This window comes from Schistocerca gregaria, chromosome 1 (assembly GCF_023897955.1).
Source record: "Schistocerca gregaria isolate iqSchGreg1 chromosome 1, iqSchGreg1.2, whole genome shotgun sequence".
NCBI classification, from domain to species: Eukaryota; Metazoa; Arthropoda; class Insecta; order Orthoptera; family Acrididae; genus Schistocerca; species Schistocerca gregaria.
In genome coordinates, this window is record NC_064920.1 from 363,516,844 (window position 1) to 363,536,986 (window position 20,143).

A 20,143-nucleotide genomic window follows, 5' to 3' on the forward strand; every position below is an offset into this window, starting at 1 on the left:
CACTAGTGTACCCTTCATGACTGAACGATACGAAGCTTTACGCCTCGCCTGGGCCCGTCAGCAATGACATTGGACTGATGATGACTGGAAACATGTCCCTGGTCGGACGAGTCTCGTTTCAATTGTATCGAGCGGATGGACGCGTTCGGGTATGGAGACAACCTGATGAATCCATGAACCCTGCACGTCAGCAGGGGACTGCTATAGCTGGTGGAGGCTCTGTAATGGTGTGGGGTGTGTGGGGTTGGAGTTATACGGGAACCCTGATACGCCGAATTACTACTCCGAAAGGTGACACGTACGTAAGCATCCTGTCTGATCACCTGCATCCATTCATGTCCATTGTGCGTTCCGAAGAACTTGGGAAATTCCAGCACGACAATGCGACACCCCACACGTCCAGAATTGCTACAGAGTGGATCCAGGAACACTCTTCTGAGTTTGAACACTTCCGCTTGCCACCAGTGTCTCCACATACGAACATTATTGAGCATATCTGGTATGTCTTGCAACGTGCTGTTCAGAAGAGATCTCCGCACCCTCGTACTCTTACGGATTTGTGGACAGCCCTGCAGGATTCATTGTGTCAGTTTCCTCCAGCCCTACTTCTGACAATAGTCGATTTCCTGCCACGTCGTGTTGCGGCATTTCTGCGTGCTCGCCGGGCCCATAGACGATATTAGGCAAGTGTATCAGTTTCTTTGGCTCTTCAGTGTATGTGCACACGGCTGTCAAACGCTGTGGTCAGTTTAGCAAAGCATCATATCATGTCTTATAAGTTTATTAATTTACTGTTTCTATTTTGTTTACAAAACATTATTAGTGACTGAACTTTAGGACTACTTCGACTGTCGTTTAAAATGTTCATGTCTTCAATTGATAACCTAATCAGCTGCAATATATATATATATATATATATATATATATATATATATATATATATATATATATATATATATATATATATATATATCTGTGTGTGTATGTGTGTGTGTGTGTGTGTGAAATAGGTACTGCCCTCTGATTTTTGTAGTTAACGAACTCTAACAGTGGGATCTCAACAAATCAAGTAACAGAGATGGCCAACACATACATTTCTCTTTACAGCATAAAAGAAAATGGAACGTTGAAATAGCTTTTGCCGGCCTAGGTGGCCGAGCGGTTCTAAGCGCTACAGTCTAGAACCGCGCGACCGCTACGGTCGCATGTTAGAATCCTGCCTAGGGCATGGATGTGTGTGATGTCCTTAGGTTAGTTAGGTTTAAGTAGTTCTAAGTTCTAGGGGACTGATGACCTCAGACGTTAAGTCCCATAGTGCTCAAAGCCATTTGAACCATTTTGAAATACCTTTTCCCTCTGCGAAGTGGATTAAATATACTGAAAGGAAATAAAGAACTTTTTAAAGATAAAATAAAATCTTTTGTGTCTGCAACTTTCTCTGTTCATCAGAAGAAGTTTGAATAAGTAATTGTATCTCTATCTCAGACTACAATATGCATGTATGCTCACCCGAGTGTGGGTGTATGGATGTGTGTGTTTGTCACTTAGTAATAAATTTTTGATGAAAAATATAACTAGTGATATAGGAACCATTTCGAAAAATTGTCAATGAATTGCATATAATAGCTACAGAGAACAACCTTAGCGTTTTGACTATTTGAAGTCAAACAATAACTGATAATGAACATACAGAAGAAACAATTCATTCGAAATTTGAGGATATACCTGAATACACCAAGAAGAACTGGACATCAGATATTAAATAGGAGGGTTCATGTCCATTGGTAGTTGCTGTCGATATGGTCTTCAGCAAGAAGACGGTTTTGATGTAGTATCCCAACTCACAAGTATTTTCACACGTTAATAACTACGGCAACATGCATCCATTTGGACCTGCTTGCTGTTTTCATGGCTTTCAAAATTGCGTATTGGCAAGATGTTTTGCTAGTCTGTCGCCACGATATTGATGCATGTGCGAAACACACTCATCATGGTTGTAAGTTTCAGGGCGGGGAAAGACATCGTCAGTCTTCGATGGCTCTCCTGAGGATGACTGATAGGTACCCTGTCGAAATATCTTGGGGTGTAGTAAGCGAAGATAGCTGGACGCCCTAAAATTCTTTTTACACTCCTGGAAATGGAAAAAAGAACACATTGACACCGGTGTGTCAGACCCACCATACTTGCTCCGGACACTGCGAGAGGGCTGTACAAGCAATGATCACACGCACGACACAACGGACACACCAGGAACCGCGGTGTTGGCCGTCGAATGGCGCTAGCTGCGCAGCATTTGTGCACCGCCGCCGTCAGTGTCAGCCAGTTTGCCGTGGCATACGGAGCTCCATCGCAGTCTTTAACACTGGTAGCATGCCACGACAGCGTGGACGTGAACCGTATGTGCAGTTGACGGACTTTGAGCGAGGGCGTATAGTGGGCATGCGGGAGGTCGGGTGGACGTACCGCCGAATTGCTCAATACGTGGGGCGTGAGGTCGCCACAGTACATCGATGTTGTCGCCAGTGGTCGGCGGAAGGTGCACGTGCCCGTCGACCTGGGACCGGACCGCAGCGACGCACGGATGCACGCCAAGACCGTAGGATCCTACGCAGTGCCGTAGGGGACCGCACCGCCACTTCCCAGCAAATTAGGGACACTGTTGCTCCCGGGGTATCGGCGAGGACCATTCGCAACCGTCTCCATGAAGCTGGGCTACGGTCCCGCACACCGTTAGGCCGTCTTCCGCTCACGCCCCAACATCGTGCAGCCCGCCTCCAGTGGTGTCGCGACAGGCGTGAATGGAGGGACGAATGGAGACGTGTCGTCTTCAGCGATGAGAGTCGCTTCTGCCTTGGTGCCAATGATGGTCGTATGCGTGTTTGGCGCCGTGCAGGTGAGCGCCACAATCAGGACTGCATACGACCGAGGCACACAGGGCCAACACCCGGCATCATGGTGTGGGGAGCGATCTCCTACACTGGCCGTACACCTCTGGTGATCGTCGAGGGGACACTGAATAGTGCACGGTACATCCAAACCGTCATCGAACCCATCGTTCTACCATTCCTAGACTGGCAAGGGAACTTGCTGTTCCAACAGGACAATGCACGTCCGCATGTATCCCGTGCCACCCAACGTGCTCTAGAAGGTGTAAGTCAACTACCCTGGCCAGCAAGATCTCCGGATCTGTCCCCCATTGAGCATGTTTGGGACTGGATGAAGCGTCGTCTCACGCGGTCTGCACGTCCAGCACGAACGCTGGTCCAACTGAGGCGCCAAGTGGAAATGGCATGGCAAGCCGTTCCACAGGACTACATCCAGCATCTCTACGATCGTCTCCATGGGAGAATAGCATCCTGCATTGCTGCGAAAAGTGGATATACACTGTACTAGTGCCGACATTGTGCATGCTCTGTTGCCTGTGTCTATGTGCCTGTGGTTCTGTCAGTGTGGTCATGTGATGTATCTGACCCCAGGAATGTGTGAATAAAGTTTCCCCTTCCTGGGACAATGAATTCACGGTGTTCTTATTTCAATTTCCAGGAGCGTAATTTCAATTATGTAGGAAATTTATAATTCGCTTTAGTCACAGTTTAGAGCTAAACGACTACATGTGCTGAGAAAGATTATCTCCTCAATCTCTACATCCCATTTGCTTGAGAACTAACAACTGTTGCAGATCCAAAGCGTATGCTTGTGTCGGAGATCGAGCCCAGCCTGACCTACTGCACGCACCTCATTTACGGCTACGCCACTATCGACACGGACAGTTACAAGGCGGTGCCGCGATACCAGGACGACACCACCAAGTACACCAGCCTGGTGGCGCTCAAGGAGCGCTTCCCGTCGCTGAAGGTGCTTCTGTCCATAGGTGGGGGAGGCGCCGATGCAGACCAGCGGAAGAAGTACTTTGAGCTGGTTAGTGTCGTAATAATAGGTTGTCATAAAAGAGAACTACTTAGTTCATACAGTGAGGCTATGAGATTCTGATATGATGACGGTATAAACAAACTCTCGAATGCACAAAGTGTGTGTGTGTGTGTGTGTGTGTGTGTGTGTGTGTGTGTGTGTGTGTGTGTGTCTCTGAAAGAGAGACAAAGAAGCAGACAAAGACAGGTAGAGCTGTGCAGTAATGTTACAAAAGAACAAAGAAGTGGGTGTGGAACAAATAGGTAACTCAGTGTTAACATCGGTGTGTTATGGGACATTTAATGAAAATTAAACTCAAGCATGGCAGCGCTAGTTAATGAAATAACTTCACAGTTGCTGATGTTGGGTTGGCTTTTTTTTTTTTTTTTGAGGGGGGGGGGGGGGGGGGAGGAGACCAGACAGCGAAGTCATCGGTCTCTTCGGATTAGGGAAGGACGGGGAGGGAAGTCGGCCGCCCCCTTTCAAAGGAACCATCCCGGCATTTGCCTGAAACGATTTAGGGAAATCACGGAAAACCTAAATCAGGATGTCGTCCTCCCGAATGCGAGTCCAGTGTGCTAGCCACTGCGCCACCTCGCTCGGTCACAGTTGCTGATGTCAGACATGAACTGCGGCAATAGAATATTACGAGTTTGGTCTTCTGTCCTAGACATAAGGAGCACACGACTTGTAACATCAGCTGCTAAAAACTGTTAACTTTTCATAGAACAATAAGCACAAGCACGATGAATATCGCATACATATCAATTCTTCATTAGAATAACACTTAGAAGAAGCGAGTGAAACACTGAAGAGATGTTGAAGGAGAACGCAAAATAATCGAGTAACAAATATGATTTTACATCTTTTAGTGAAAGGAAAAATGAAGAACATTGGTCATTCCAGCACAAAGCAGAAAAGTTAAAAGAACGGAAAGACTAGCACAGAATACATGAAAGGACGTAGAGAGGAAACCAACAATTTGCAGAACCTTTCTTAGGCACTACATAGTTGATACTTAACAATGGCCTAATAAGCAAAAAACCGAGTAATAATAAACAAATATTAGTAAAACTAAACGTTCTTTATTAGATTTTCACCCTTAGAACCGAAGTTGTGCAACGAAGAATCGGTCGAAGGATCAACTAACATGAAAGAATGCTCGTACGTGTGAAGTAAAACGAGATGGCTAAGCAAGGAAGAAATCAGATATAATGCCAGTCACGTTAAAGAATGTTTTGTTGAGTAAAAAGTTTAATTCTGATAATGACCTAGGACGGAACAATAGGTTTTGAAATTTGTACTTGTGGAGAAACGCATTGCTAATAATGATCAGAGGTAAATCTTGAAACGCAATTTAGGCAAGCATTTAGATTCAGTTACTACTGAAAGACATTAAAAGTTATTTGGCTAAAAAAAGTACGAATGGAAGGCGCATTTGATGGAAAGACGAGGCCAAAAGTGAATGGAAAACCAATACGAAGAGAAATTTTCTACCGTAGTCGCGGTAAAACGGCGTCGATGAAACTAGCGTACGATGTTTCAGCCTGATATTTCGGAATGGGGTGTGTCACAAGCTAATGAACGATCTGAAAGATTTATGTGCTTTATAGGTACTTTGGGAAGGGTTATCCTTAAAGTAACTTTGGGAATGACAGAAGCAGGCAGCATTTCAAACGAAAGTGACACTGGTCTCTTTGGATTTCAGGAGGAAAATTTAACCTGCAATTATTTTGTTTATTATGTGTACTTTGGCAGGCCTTATTGACTGACAGCTAACATGAACATTACAGAGAAAAGAGCCACATTAAAGAGTAATGTGTTGCTATTACCTAGAATGCCCAGAAAAATCAACGTCTACAGAATAGGCGTCAGTGCTATGGCAATATTTGTCTGTAACAGTCTCACTTTGTGGATAGACGGCAGCAATTCCTGTAAGTTTGGCTGTAGAGATGGACAACATATCCATTTTGTACCAGTTGCAGCCAGCCGGGACACTTGATGCAAAAGAACAAGAACTTATTCAACAACAGCCTTCCCAACTCCAAGGAGTGGAAAAAAAATTCTTTAAAACACAGAAGCCAATTAAGCTCTCAAATACTCAAACACCTTTTACTTCAGCGAAGTGAAATGAATACGCTGACTGACAATAACGTAATTTTTAAAGATAATGTCCTGCGGAAGAAGTTCTCAATACATCATTATCTCTTTGTCTCAGAATGGGTGTGTGTACGTTTGTGTGTATGTTTATTTGTTCGATTATGAACTTCACTCGTTAGGTAGTGTTTTGGCTAGAACCTATCAAGTGTAACCAGTAACTGATTATAAACAAATATAAAGGGTAAATTCATTCGACATTTAGCGATAAACTTCATAATTTGTAGAACAAGTGGAGAGTAAAGATAAAATAAGAGTGCTTAATTTGTTGTACACTATCATAAATAAAATAAAACAAAACAGATAGTATAATTAAATATTACAACACAATGTCAGTGGGCCTGTACTCTACTGAAAAAGGTAGAATATTACAAACTACAGAATTGACATATTTCTGAGAGGAATAGGGCGTCATAAGCAGAGACCACGAAAGGATAGTAGAATAAGAATGTAATTTCAAACACAAAATTGTAAAATTACTAATAGGACGAAATTAATAAATACTTCAGACACAGAGTCCACAGTTGTATTACGAAAAAGACGTATATGTATCAGACAAAGAGGTAAATACAACGAGAGACGTGCATCACTCATAATAAACCGTAGTGGGTTGCTGTACCCAATACGTTGGGCAAGAGGAACCAGAGGGAAAAAGAGGAATTTGAAAAAGACTAGTACAATTCAATACAAGAAAGTCAGGTTAACAATACAATGAGAAAACTCTCGATTTCTTTTTAATCTGTTGATTGACTTCTGAGCACGAAACACTGCGTCACTGCAATACACTTTGGAGGTGTGGCGGTGGGACTTGGAGTCCCATACCACCCTGCAGCGGTGATAGTACTCTTCTGTCGGCCATAAAAACGTGCCGGCTGGAATGGCCGAGCGGTTCTAGGCGCTACAGTCTGGAACCGCGCGACCGCTACGGTCGCAGGTTCGAATCCTGCCTCGGGCATGGATGTGTGTGATGTCCTTAGGTTAGCTAGGTTTAAGTAGTTCTAAGATCTAGGGGACTGATGACCTCAGAAGTTAAGTCCCATAGTGCTCAGAGCCATTTTTGAATCATAAAAACGTTGTCCGACATGGACAGGTAAGATTGGAAAGTCGTGGACGTGGAATGGAGGGCTAGTCCTGGCAAAGGAGGCAGCCGTGGTGGGCGTGCCAGACTCAAGGCTAGTCCTGTTCGGAAGCCGATTCCTCGAGGATGGTCAGTGAAACCCGATGGTGATGCCAGCGACGCGGATGTGTAGTCCCAACGTGGCGTAGCCCATGGACAGTGTTCCGTAGGGCAGCCACTTTCTCATATAGTCGCAGCGCCCTGTTGCGTGTGGTCTCCTTGACGGGGACGATAGTACGCATCTCGTGGTCGTGCGGTAGCGTTCTCGCTTCCCACGCCCGTTTTCCCGGGTTCGATTCCCGTCGGGGTCAGGGATTCTCTCTGCCTCGTAATGACTGGGTGTTGTGTGATGTCCTTAGGTTAGTTAGGTTTAAGTAGTTCTAAGTTCTAGGCGACTGATGACCACAGATGTTAAGTCCCATAGTGCTCAGAGGCATTTGAGCCATTTTGAGGGGCACGATACCTGCTTCCTCATGGAGAGTGAGTGGCGGGGCGAGCAGGCTCCACCTGAGAACCCTGTTCTGCAGGCGCTGCAACGTCCGCATCCTGGTGACACTAATCGTGGCCCATGCAGTGGAGCCATACGCGAGGGCAGGCAGGATAACGACCCGTTAGATATGGAGCTTGGTAGGCAGGTTAAGTTCCCTACTGCGGAAGAGGGGGCACAAGGTCCTGGTCAGCTTTTGCCCCTTGTTGGCGACATACTCTGCATGGCAGTGGAACAGCAGCTTGTGGTCCATCCGGACCCCGAGATAGGTGGTCGTCGGGGACCAGGGCACCTGCACGCCTGCAATAGAAATATTGCGGCGGAGGTACTGGGGGCCGTTTCGTGAAGTAGACCGCCGTAGTTTTGGCGGCATGAAGAACGATTTTGTTTGTCAGGCACCAGGTGATGGTGGCGTGCACCTGTCGTTGGAGGCGCGCGATGACGCCGTCAGTTCAAATGTGGGTGAAATCTTATGGGACTTAACAGCTAAGGTCATCAGTCCCTAAGCTTACACACTAGTTAACCCTAAACTATCCTAAGGACAAACGCACACACCCATGCCCGAGGGAGGACTCGAACCTCCGCCGGGACCAGCCGCACAGTCCATGATTGCAGCGCGCCAGAACGCTTGGCTAATCCCGCGCGGCACGGCGTCAGTGATGTCCAGTGGTATAGAGTGGTTTGTCATCAGCATTTTGTGCCAGTTGGCACTCGGGGATAACCGGTATATCATTCACGTAAATGTTAAAAAGAATGGGAGATAGAACTGATCGCTGTGGAGTGTGTAATGGTTCTTTATTTACGTGACCATTACGGCACTCCAACAAGAGTTCTCGATACCTGTAATATCGTACTACTTTTCTGTGAAGTAACAGACAAATTTTTGTGAGAATATTCACTTATGGTTTTATTAATGTATAGGTACTCCAATGTATCGATATATTACAGTGATATGGTTCTTGTGTGTACTCATTTCTGTGAGACAGTCATAATCTTTGACTTAGTTGTAACCGTTTTGGCGCGATTGCGCACAGAGCAGCCTTTGTTTCATTTTGCAGAAGTTAAGTTGTAATTTCGCTTTGTAAAAGAACAGTCAAGTCTTGTGTTTGATTAAAGTGGAAATTAAATATATGAAGATTGATACAAAACTGTTTTCTTGGTGATGTGCCAATTAAGAAGAAGTATATGTGAATTTACAAGAAGTTTAATAAAAATGTTGATCGTGAACACAAAGTCACAAAAATTATTTCTGCCATACCATTTTTCTGATCTGGGATTGTTTGATCATTAAGAATTTCCTGAAAAACGCATTTGTTAGGTCTTCAAATATTGCTAAAATACAGATCTAGACCTTTTAGCAGTCAAATTGGAATCACCCTAGAATCAACAAGATGAGCCACAACAACTTCGACGAAATCTATGTGGGAATCCATTCAAGATACGTGTCAAAATTAATGATTTTTTTACAGTGACTTCAATATTTCCATTCTGACGATACCATCCACAGTCAATAACTTTGTTGTTGCCCGATAAAGCGAACATATCCTGCGTGAGCAACATTATTAATCTGATTTCTAACCTACTTTGCAAGTGGTGGTATTGTTAGAAGTGCCAGCTGTCAATGGGCGAATGCCAGACCGCATTCCCCGGTGGGCCACGAGGAGAGTCCTACTGCGGAGGAAGTCATCCACAATCTTCACATAGGTGTCCGGTATTGGCGTCTGCGTCAGCATCTTGTGCACGAGGTTGTCAGTCCAAATCTTATCGTAGGCGTTCTGCAAGTCCAGAACAACTGCAGCTGTCGACTTGACTTGGCAGCGTTGAAGCCTTTGCTGACGTGTTCAGTGATTTGGAGGACCTGAAGTTCGGCAGAGAGGAGTGAAGTAGTCTTTCTTTTTTTAGTTTTCCTTAATTGACTTTCGATTCCCCCCGAAGGGGGCAGGCAGGCAACAGCTCAATACGCCACTCTTCAGCCTACAGAATTTGTTTTAAAAAGATGAATATAATAAATAATAAAAGCAGGTGATAAAATCGGTGGTAAAATGGCGGAAATCGTGGAACATAAAACATAGAACAAAGAGTTGATGACGCCAATAAAATACATATGAAGCAGACAGGTAAAATAATAGACAGACAATTAAAAAAACACGGCGACAGTCTGGTTTCTGTTCGCAAGTGATATAAAATTTACACCCAGCGACAGCGTGGTTTCTGTTGGCAACCCTTTGAAAAGACGAACAACACTGAACATTCACTTGAACACTTCACTAAAAAATTGGCACAAATATGCTATACCAGAGCCGAGGGCAGATGGGGGGCACCTGGACAGACTATGGGAAAAGAAAGGGGGGAAGGAGGGAAGGAGAGGAAAAAACGAAGTGGGGCGGAGGGGGGAAAGGAGCCGATGGAGGACAAGGACCCATAAGAGGGTGGTGGGTGCTGGGTAGACGCGACAAGGAGTGGGGAAAGGCAGAGGAGGGGTATACAAAAGGACTCAGCAGGGTGGGAGAAGACACACAGAGAGAGGTTAGGTGGGGTGGAAACAGGATGGAAGGGGGGGTGGAAGAGGGAACCCGGGGAAGGACAGAGGAAAGGAGGGGGGGGGGGGTGAGGATCAGAGTTGATAGGAGGGATAAATGGAGGGACAGAGGGCATCACCCGGGAGGGGGAGTTGACATAAGCCACCTTGGGAAAGGAGATGAAGGGTGTAGAGATGGAGGGTAGGGGGGACACAACAGTAAAGTCGTGGCAGAGGGCAGGGATTGGAGAGGAGAGGAGCAACCAGGGGGTGAGGGGGATCGAGTCGGCGGCAGGCATAGAGTATGCGGATATCTTCAAGGAATAGGAGCAGATGGGGGAAAGGAGTGCATGGCGCTCGAGGATCTGGAGGGACCTATAGAACTTGTGGGGTGGTGGGGCAGATATCCAGGAGGGACTGGCATAACAGAGGATGGGACGGATTAAGGATTTGTAGGTGTGGAGGATGGTAGAGGGGTGCAAACCCCATGTCTGGCCAGATAGGAGTTTGAGGAGTCGGAGGCAGTCGTGGGCTTTGGAGTGGATGGAGCGGAGATGAGGGATCCAGGTGAGGTGACGGTCAATCTTTCTCTCCTTTATTCATTTGTTCCTTTTATTACACACACTCGCGGTTTAATCAGCGAGAGTAAGCCGTTACTGATCTGATACATCAGTGATTGACTACCGAACGTCAGACAGTTAACGCGATTACGAAGGTGAAACTACTTGGTTGCAATTCTCTGTGAACTGTTCGCTGCCACTTGAGACCGTCGAAAGGTTGCTGCTGAGGGAAGAGCTCCCGCCAGCGGACTGTCGTGATTATGCTAATGTTCAGCTGCGACACAATAGATGGGTCTGGGCACAAAAGCTGGGGAGTAGGTCGCCGACGTGCGTCTGGCGTCCAGGTCCACTACCATGTTCAGAGTATAGGTAAGCGCAAGGCACTGGCGCCACCGCATTCGCTTCACGGCGGGAGAAGCGAGCTTTGGGGAGCGTAAATTACTCAGTGAGTTTTGTTTGTGCTCCTCTGACTACGATGGCACATTTGGCGCAGCAGGGAGTGCGACGAACAGGCGCAGATGGTGCGAGGGCGTTGGTTCGCCTGCAATTTTCCCGCGCTCGGAGTAGGCGAGCATGATCACAGGTGGACGGTTGATGACATTAATTGGCGACACTAACTTTTGGCGAGAAGCCAGTCGATTGCTGTAACGTTTCCCGCCGGAGTTTCTGACTGGAAATATAGCCAGCTGGTACCATCGAATGCCCCAGATTCTCGAGGATCGCTGCGTGGTGGAGTGTTGCAGAGATTCCATTCCGAACCGCTAGAGGAACAACAACGTGTTGCTTTCTCGGTAGCTCGGACAGTCTTGTTAGTGTTTCGCGTTCTGGACCACCGGTCGGAAAACTTAAGAGTGCTTCCTGAGACGAGAAACGCGCAGCCTCTTCTGTCGGAGTCCACATCTCAAGAGACGATAGAGCAGTTGCAGATCGAGAACGAGCAGCACTTCACTGCGCCAGCAGCGCATTGTGGTAGTGTAATTGGCAGCTCCGGCTCGGTAGGGACGTTATCGATTTGCACTGACACCCTCAGCAGTGAGAGTATCCGTGTTGCGGCAACAGCAGTCACTAGTTACATGAACGGTTGAATAATTCGGCGAGGTGCTCACTCACTGTGACGCGACAGTGCAATACAGCCGATAGGTCAGCTGTCGCCCTGCTCACAACAGTTGAGCGGAATAGTTACATCTACATTTATACTCCGCAAGCCGCACAACGGTGTGTGGCGGAGGGCACTTTACGTGCCACTGTCATTACCTCCAGCCCGCATCTCGTGGTCGTGTGGTAGCGTTCTCGCTTCCCGCGCCCGAGTTCCCGGGTTCGATTCCCGGCTGGCTGGGTGTTGTGTGTTGTCCTTAGGTTAGTTAGGTTTAAGTACTTCTGAGTTCTAGGGCACTGATTTGTCATTACCTACCTTTCCTGATCAGTCGCCTATGGTTCGCGGGAAGAACGACTGCCGGAAAGCCTCCGTGAGCACTCGAATCTCTCTAATTTTACATTCGTGATCTCCACGGGAGGTATAAGTAGGGGAAAGCAATATTCGATACCTCATCCAGAAACACACTCTCTAGAAACCTGGACAGCAAGCTACACCGCGATGCAGAGCAACTCTCTTGCAGAGTCTGCCACTTGAGTTTGCTAAACATCTCCGTAACGCTATCAAGCTTACCAAATAACCCTGTGACGAAACGCGCCGCTCTTCTTTGGATCTTCTCTATCTCCTTTGTCAACCCGACCTGGTACGGATCCCACAGTGATGAGCAATACTCAAGTAAAGGTCGAACGAGTGTTTTGTAAGCCACCTTCTTTGTTCATGGACTACATTTTCTAAGGACTCTCCCAATGTATCTCAACCTGACACCCGCCTTATCAACAATTAATTTTATATGATCATTCCACTTCAAATCGTTCCGCACGCATACTCCCAGATATTTTACAGAAGTAACTGCTGCCAGTGTTTGTTCCGCTATCATATAATCATACAATAAAGGATCCTTCCTGCATCTCTCTGCAATGTTCTAATGCTGCAACTTTTCTGTATACTACAGCATCATCCTCGAAAAGACGCATGGCACTTCCGACACTATCTGCTAGATCATTTATAGATATTGTGAAAAGCAATGGCCGGCCGCGGAGGCCGTGCGGTTCTAGGCGCTGCAGTCCTGAACCGCGGGACTGCTACGGTCGCAGGTTCGAATCCTGCCTCGGACATGGATGTGTGTGATATCCTTAGGTTAGTTAGGTTTAAGTAGTTCTAATTTCTAGGGGACTGATGACCTAAGATGAGCCACTTGTTCCATTTTTCTGAAAAGCAATGGTGCCATAACACTCCCCTGTGGCACGCCAGGGGTTACTTTAAAGGCTTTAGAAGTCTCTCCATTGAGAAAAACAGGCTGCGTTCTCTTTGCTAAAAACTATTCAATCCATCCACACAACTGGTCTGATATTCCGTAGGCTCTTACTTTGTTTATCAGGCGGAACTGTATCGAACGCCTTCCGGAAGTCAAGGAAAATAGTATCTACCGGGGAGCCTGTATCTAATATTTTCTGGGTCTCATGGACAATATTTCCATACCCCTCGATTTCTAATTTGCCAATCAATTTCTGCTGTGTTAGAAAATAGAGATAGATTTGACTTCATATATGCTTATTTACACCCCGGTGTTTAATATCAATTCAGTTTATGTTGTTTTGCAATAAATCTATTGTTATATTCCAACCATCAGTCGTTATAGTACTGCACTTACCCATCATAAATCCTGTCCTTAATGCCTTCTTTATTTTCTGGGGCTCATGCACATTAATTTCTGTCATCAATGCTTTGTGTACAATAAAAGTAGGGTTTCTTGAGGGTGGAGCGTTTCGAGAGGGAAGTCCAGGGACAGATTACGTATGTAAACGGGCAGTAACATCCTACCTCCATCTCGGGCATCTCTCAAAATATATTTCGTGTATATTATGTGGAGTTAATATTCTATGGTGTTCAGACGCACAAAACAAGATAAATATTTCTCAGATGTAAAAAAAAAAAAAACCTAACTGAAGTGCAGGAAACTCATTTAAACCTTTATTTATTTTACAGCTTGAAAGTGATGAACACAGACGAACATTCGTGGACTCAGTAAAAGAACTTCTTCAACAAAACAGATTTGATGGCATTGATATAGCTTGGGAATTCCCCTTCAGCAAGGAAAAGAAGGACCGAGGTGCACTTGGTGAATACGAAATATGTAAATTAGTTCAAGCTCTTAAACACATGCATGTACTAAATTTTTTTTATTATTACATGATGCAGTATTTTTCATATATATATACAGGTTTTCACTCCTCAAAAATAACCTTTTGTGCACAGTATTTCAGCTCCATCGCATTAGCTGACTAAATGTTAAATTCAAAAGTAAACTTTATTATTGTTTTAATAACTTTATATATACTGAGCGGTTTGTAATTCAGATTGATATTTCTCTTGTTGTTAACTAGCAGTAGAAGCTATTCAATTATACTTCTTGATTTTCACTGGCAACTAAAACCAGACTCAATTGTTTTCTTCAGGAAATGTTTGGCATGGTGTCAAGAAAGTATTAGGCTATGCTCACAGTCATAGAGATGAGAATCCAGATGAACATCGCAGGCAATTTTCAGCTTTAATTCGTGAACTGAAATCATCTCTAAAAACTCAAAACACATTGCTGACTATGAGTGTAATACCCTACATCAATCATAGTGTGAGTATAAAATACTTCTATTACATCTTGATATCAGATGCAGTTGTTTCACTTGCAGTACAAGTTTCTTACGTTTACTAAATTTACTTGCTTAAACAACACTAGAGATTGTAATGTAAGTTTTCTACGTTTTAAAATGAAATTCCTTTATAATTTTCCCTATTGGTATCAACGTACAAAATAAGAAAATCATAGCAATTATTATTTGATGAAAAACTTCTCTTTGTTTACTGAACATTTGTGTTTCACTCACATAAGCTAGTTACTTTCTCAGTATGTCTTAGCAATTGATAAGTATGTGCTTTATACTCCTGTATACAAATAACAGATGTCTTAATCTGAAGATCTGTATAGTTTTTGTAAATTATTAAATATTCAACCCTTCTTATTTCTTCCTATGTGAATACTTCATGGGATTTAAAAATTAGATAACATTAACGTCTTACTTTTATTGGAATTGCTGCCAGTTCACTGCCCTGAGCTTCAAGCGCTAACAGAAAGCACAGAAGCTGAAATCGTTATAGGTACAGAAAGCTGGCTAAACCCTGAAATAAGTTCTGCAGAAATTTTTACGAAGTCTCAGACGGTGTTCAGTAAAGATAGATTAGGCAGAATTGGTAGTGGAGTGTTTGTGTCTGTCAGTAGTGGTTTATCTTGTAGTGAAGTAGATACTCCGTGCGAATTGCTATGGGTGGAGGTTTTACTTAACAGCCGAACTAAGTTAATAATTGGCTCCTTCTACCGACCCCCAGTCTCCGATGATATAGTTACTGAACAGTTCAGAGAAAATTTGAGTCTCGTAGCTAATAAATACCCCACTCATACGATTATAGTTGGTGGGGACTTCAACCTTCCCTCGATATGTTGGCAAAAATACTTGTTCAAAACCGGTGGTAGGCAGAAAACCTCTTCCGAAATTGTCCTAAATGCTTTCTCCGAAAATTATTTCGAATAGTTAGTCCACGATCCCACGCGAGTTGTAAATGGTTGCGAAAACACATTTGACCTCTTAGCTACAAACAATCCAGGGCTAATAGAGAGCATCATGACTGATACAGGGATTAGTGATCACAAGGTCGTTGTAGGTAGGCTCAATACCGTTTCTTCCAAATCCACTAGAAACTAACGCAAAATAATTTTATTTAAAAAAACCGATAAAGTGTCACTAGAAGCCTTCCTAAGAGACAATCTCCATTCCTTCCGAACTGACTATGCAAATGTAGACGAGATGTGGCTCAAATTCAAAGATATAGTAGCAACAGCAATTGAGAGATTCATACCTCAAACTGGTAAGAGATGGAACTGATCCCCCATGGTACACAAAACAGTTCCGAACGGTGTTGCAGAGGCAACGGAAAAAGCATGCAAAGTTCAGAAGAACGCGAAAACACGAAGATTGGGTAAAATTTACAGACGCGCGAAATTTGGCACGGACTTCAATGCGAAATGCATTTTAAAAGGTTCTACAACGAAACATTGTCTCGAAATTTAGTAGAAAATCCGAAGAAATTCTGGTCATATGTGAAGTACATAAGTGGCAAGACGCAGTCAATACCTTCGCTGCGTAGTGCCGATGGTACTGTTACCGACGACTGTGCCGCTAAAGCGGAGTTATTGAACGCAGTTTTCCGAAATTCCTTCACCAGGGAAGACGAATGGAATATTCCAGAATTTTAAACACGAACAGCTGCTAGCAAGAGTTTCTTAGTAGTAGATACCTTAGTGGTTGCGAAGCAGCTCAAATCGCTTGATACGGGCAAGTCTCCAGGTCCAGATTGTGTACCGATTAAGTTCCTTTCAGATTACGCTGATACAATAGCTCCTTACTTAGCAATCATATACAACCGCTCGCTCACCGATAGATCTGTATCTACAGATTGGAAAATTGCGAAGGTCGCACCAGTGTTTAAGAAGGGTAGTAGGAGTAATCCATCGAACTACAGACCTATATCAGTGATGTCGGTTTGCAGTAGGGTTTTGGATCATATACTGTATTCAAACATTATGAATCACCTCGAAGAGAACGATTTATTGGTTTCAGAAAACATCGTTCTTGTGCAACGCAGCTAGCTCTTTATTCGCACGAAGTAATGGCCGCTATCGACAGGGGATCTCAAGTTGATTCCGTATTTCTAGATTTCCGGAAAGCTTTTGGCACCGTTCCTCACAAGCGACTTCTAATCAAGCTGCGGGCCTACGGGGTATCGTCTCAGTTGTGCGACTGGATTCGTGATTTCCTGTCAGGAAGGTCGCAGTTCGTAGTAGTAGACGGCAAATCATCGAGTAAAATTGAAGTGATATCAGGTGTTCCCCAGGAAAGCGTCCTGGGACCTCTGCTGTTCCTGATCCATATAAATGACCTGGGTGACAATCTCAGCAGTTCTCTTAGGTTGTTCGCAGATTATGCTGTAATTTACCGTCTAGTAAGGTCATCCGAAGACCAGTGTCAGTTGCAAAGCGATTTAGAAAAATGTGTACCAGGAGTTTAGTGTACATATGAACTCAGTTACAGCTATCTGAAAATCGAAAGTGCTCTTAACTTGAATTATTTAATAGCACCTATCCCAAAAGTTTCCTAAATGGTTACAGTTTGACTCCGTCCAAAAACTTTCGATATGAAGCTGATGTCTGCGGTCATAATTTCAATATTTAAACTTGTTTTATTGACAAATTTCTATGGAAACTTTTAGCGGAAAATTTTTAATGAGATGTCAGCAACTTGTTGAGACCCTTATATGTGAAAGTATTTCAAGTTGGTTTTTCACTTAGAAAACACATGTAGGATTCACGGATTCATACAATATCGTTCTTGTGAAACCCAGCTAGTGCTTTATTCACACGAAGTAAAGCGTTCTAACGAAGCTGACACCATATTTCTCGGCTTTCAAAAGGTTTTTGATGCGTTCGTCACGACGGTTGCTGATCAAATCACGTATCTAAAGAGTATTCTCTTAGTTGTGAGGCTATATTCACGATTTACTGTCAGAAAAGTCACAGTAATTACTGATAGTAAATCGTGTTGTGAAAACGATGTGATATCTTAGGTTCCCCAAGGAAGCATTACGGACCATCTCCTGCTCCTAATATGTATGAATGATTTTGGAGATAATCTGAGCAGCACTCTTACGTTATTTTGCAGATCATGCTGCCATTTAATCGTAGCAAAGTCCTCAGATGGAAAAAACGAAATGCAGAAAGATTTAGACAGGATACCAGTATGGCGTGAAAATTTCAAGTGAAACCAAAATAATAATGAAATGCGATGATAAATGCTCCGAATTTAAAAGCTCCAGATTCAAGAAAAATACCTAGGGGTTCGAGCAACTTTAATTGGATGCAAATATTGTGGAGAAGGTGTACAATGGATTCTGTTTCGTTGTCAGAACACTTGAAAGACGAGACAACTCTACTAAGGAGGCTGCCTGCACTATGCATGGCCATACTCATCTGAACTATTGCTACGTGGTACGCGATCCTTACCAGGTAGGACTTACGGAGGACATTGAGAAAATTCAAAGGAGGACCGCTCGTTTTATTTTATCGAGAAATAGAGGAGAGAGTGTCACTGATATAACAAGAAAGTTTGGGTGTCAATCATTAAAACTAACTTTATCCTCCGAACGCCAAAACGTTTTGTCAACTCCTATCTACATAGGGAGAACTGATCATCGTAATAAAACATGGATAATCAGAGCATCCACGAAAGTTTCAGGTGTTCACTTTTCTGACGTGCCGTTCGAGAGTGGAACGGTGGAGGAATAGTCTGAAAGCGGTTCTGTGAAACCTCTGCCAAACAGTTAAGTGTGAACTGCAAGGTAATCTTGGAGATCAGTGTTATTAACTGAGTGATAAATGAACGCCATCACCAGTTACAATTATTTTTTTTTTTCAACTGCGCACGATGTGTTTCAGACAGTAGCTATCCATCTTCAGGAATTGATTAACCACCTCTTGAACATACTTCCATAGGGTTTGAAATTATGTGTGCAGGAAATGAAATGTTTTTGAGGCTGAAGACGACGTAACTTACCATGGTTTGCTCTGTATAGTCGCGGATCAAAGGTGGTCTAAATTTACTGGATATTTTTCGATACCGGAAGTGGGAAAGATTGTTTTATGGAGTAGCCGCGTACCCTCGTAGCACGGAGAGTCTCTCTCCGAAAGCTTCCGGGGCTTACACTTTAGAAACCTTTGTTGTCTTATGAGATATCACTATGTGGCTCTAATTTTGTGACCCATTTTTTTCTGCAATTGACGTTTGGTAGTCGGATGAAAACGACTAATTGGTCGAAATGTGTTTCAGCTGTACTACGACTGCGCGTCTCTCTCGCCAGAAATAGACCAACTACACCTGCTCGCTTACGATTACCACAGCCCAACTCGTACCCCAAAGAAGGCCGACTACCCTGCGCCGCTTTATCGAGCTGGGGAACGTAGTGCAGACCTCACAGTCGATGGTAATGTGAGGTGGTTCCTGGAGAAAGGGTTCCCCTGTAAGTACATTCATTACCAACTGCCAAATAACAAATAAAAGTTCTCGTACCTTCATCAAAATGATTGTGTGTGTGTGTGTGTGTGTGTGTGTGTGTGTGTGTGTGTTTGTGTGGGTGTGGGTGTGGGTGGGTGGGTGGGAGTGTGGACGTGGCTTGGTAAATAATGTATTTTGAAGATCAAGCTGTGCATCGTACTGTTCACTGAACTGCAGAGTACAGACCTTTAAGGAAGGCTTGCGTGCTGCAACGTTTCCTGAAGGACTCGACAGGTATACATTCACTTAGATTTACACTGACGAGATAACGACAGGTGCGGCAGTAAAACGAGCGATTTGGCAGCCCTGGGAACAGAACGTGATGTTAGAATCAGAAAAAGGAGAGTGGGCCATTTGGACAACAAACTTTTTCAGTTGACCCTGACATCAATGTTCAGTCGAGTTAGCGTCGAGGACTGGTGAAGAACGCGGTGTTACCGTGGAGAAGAACAACGACAACCACGAGGCGGCGCAGCGTGTTTTTCCTGCTTATTACGATCTTGCACGTCATGCCCCAGTCCTGTCGGCACCTGCTATCAAAGTATGAATACAGAGCTTTGAGGAAACGGGGCCGGCCGGAGTGGCCGAGCGGTTCTAGGCGCTACAGACTGGAACCGCGCGACCGCTACGGTCGCAGGTTCGGATCCTGCCTCGGGCATGGATGTGTGTGATGTCCTTAGGTTAGTTAGGTTTAAGTAGTTCTAACTTCTGGTGGCCTGATGACCTCAGAAGTTAAGTCCCATAGTGCTCAGAGCCATTTGGAACGGGTGATACGGCTCGAAAGAGGGTGGAAGTGGAAAACGCATGTGCACACCAGAGAATGTCGCAAGAGTGGAAGAAGCCTTCAGCCGAAGTCCCAGGCGTTTTGAGCTGGCACTTAAAATATTGAATGGTAGTGTACGGAGCAAGGAGCGTCAATATCATCCATACTAAAATCAGATAGTGCAAAACCTCAGTGTGGACAATCTCAAAAAGAAACTATGCTTTTCCGGGAATTGCTGGAACTTATGAACGACAACCCAGGCCTGGGCGCAATTTAATCATGAGCTATGAGGCCAATTTTTATGCGTCAGGCTGTGCTAAGAAGCAGAATGTCAGATACCGGTCACATGAAAATCCTGAAATGCTTCACGAAACGCCTCATC

General features: G+C 44.4%; 1 protein-coding gene across 2 annotated transcripts in view; it reads left to right on the forward strand.

The window, feature by feature from the left end:
* The window catches only part of LOC126346580 (chitinase-like protein Idgf4), a 93,621-nt gene that overhangs the window by 41,407 nt on the left and 32,071 nt on the right, over positions 1 to 20,143 (forward strand). Inside the window, exons 2-5 of one of the 2 annotated variants that reach the window (XM_050002199.1) lie at positions 3,680 to 3,918; positions 13,828 to 13,960; positions 14,298 to 14,470; positions 18,774 to 18,963. In XM_050002199.1, coding sequence (XP_049858156.1) covers positions 3,680 to 3,918; positions 13,828 to 13,960; positions 14,298 to 14,470; positions 18,774 to 18,963 — 735 coding nt within the window. The remainder of the gene's footprint in view (positions 1 to 3,679; positions 3,919 to 13,827; positions 13,961 to 14,297; positions 14,471 to 18,773; positions 18,964 to 20,143) is intronic. The other variant, XM_050002200.1, reaches the window with a different exon arrangement.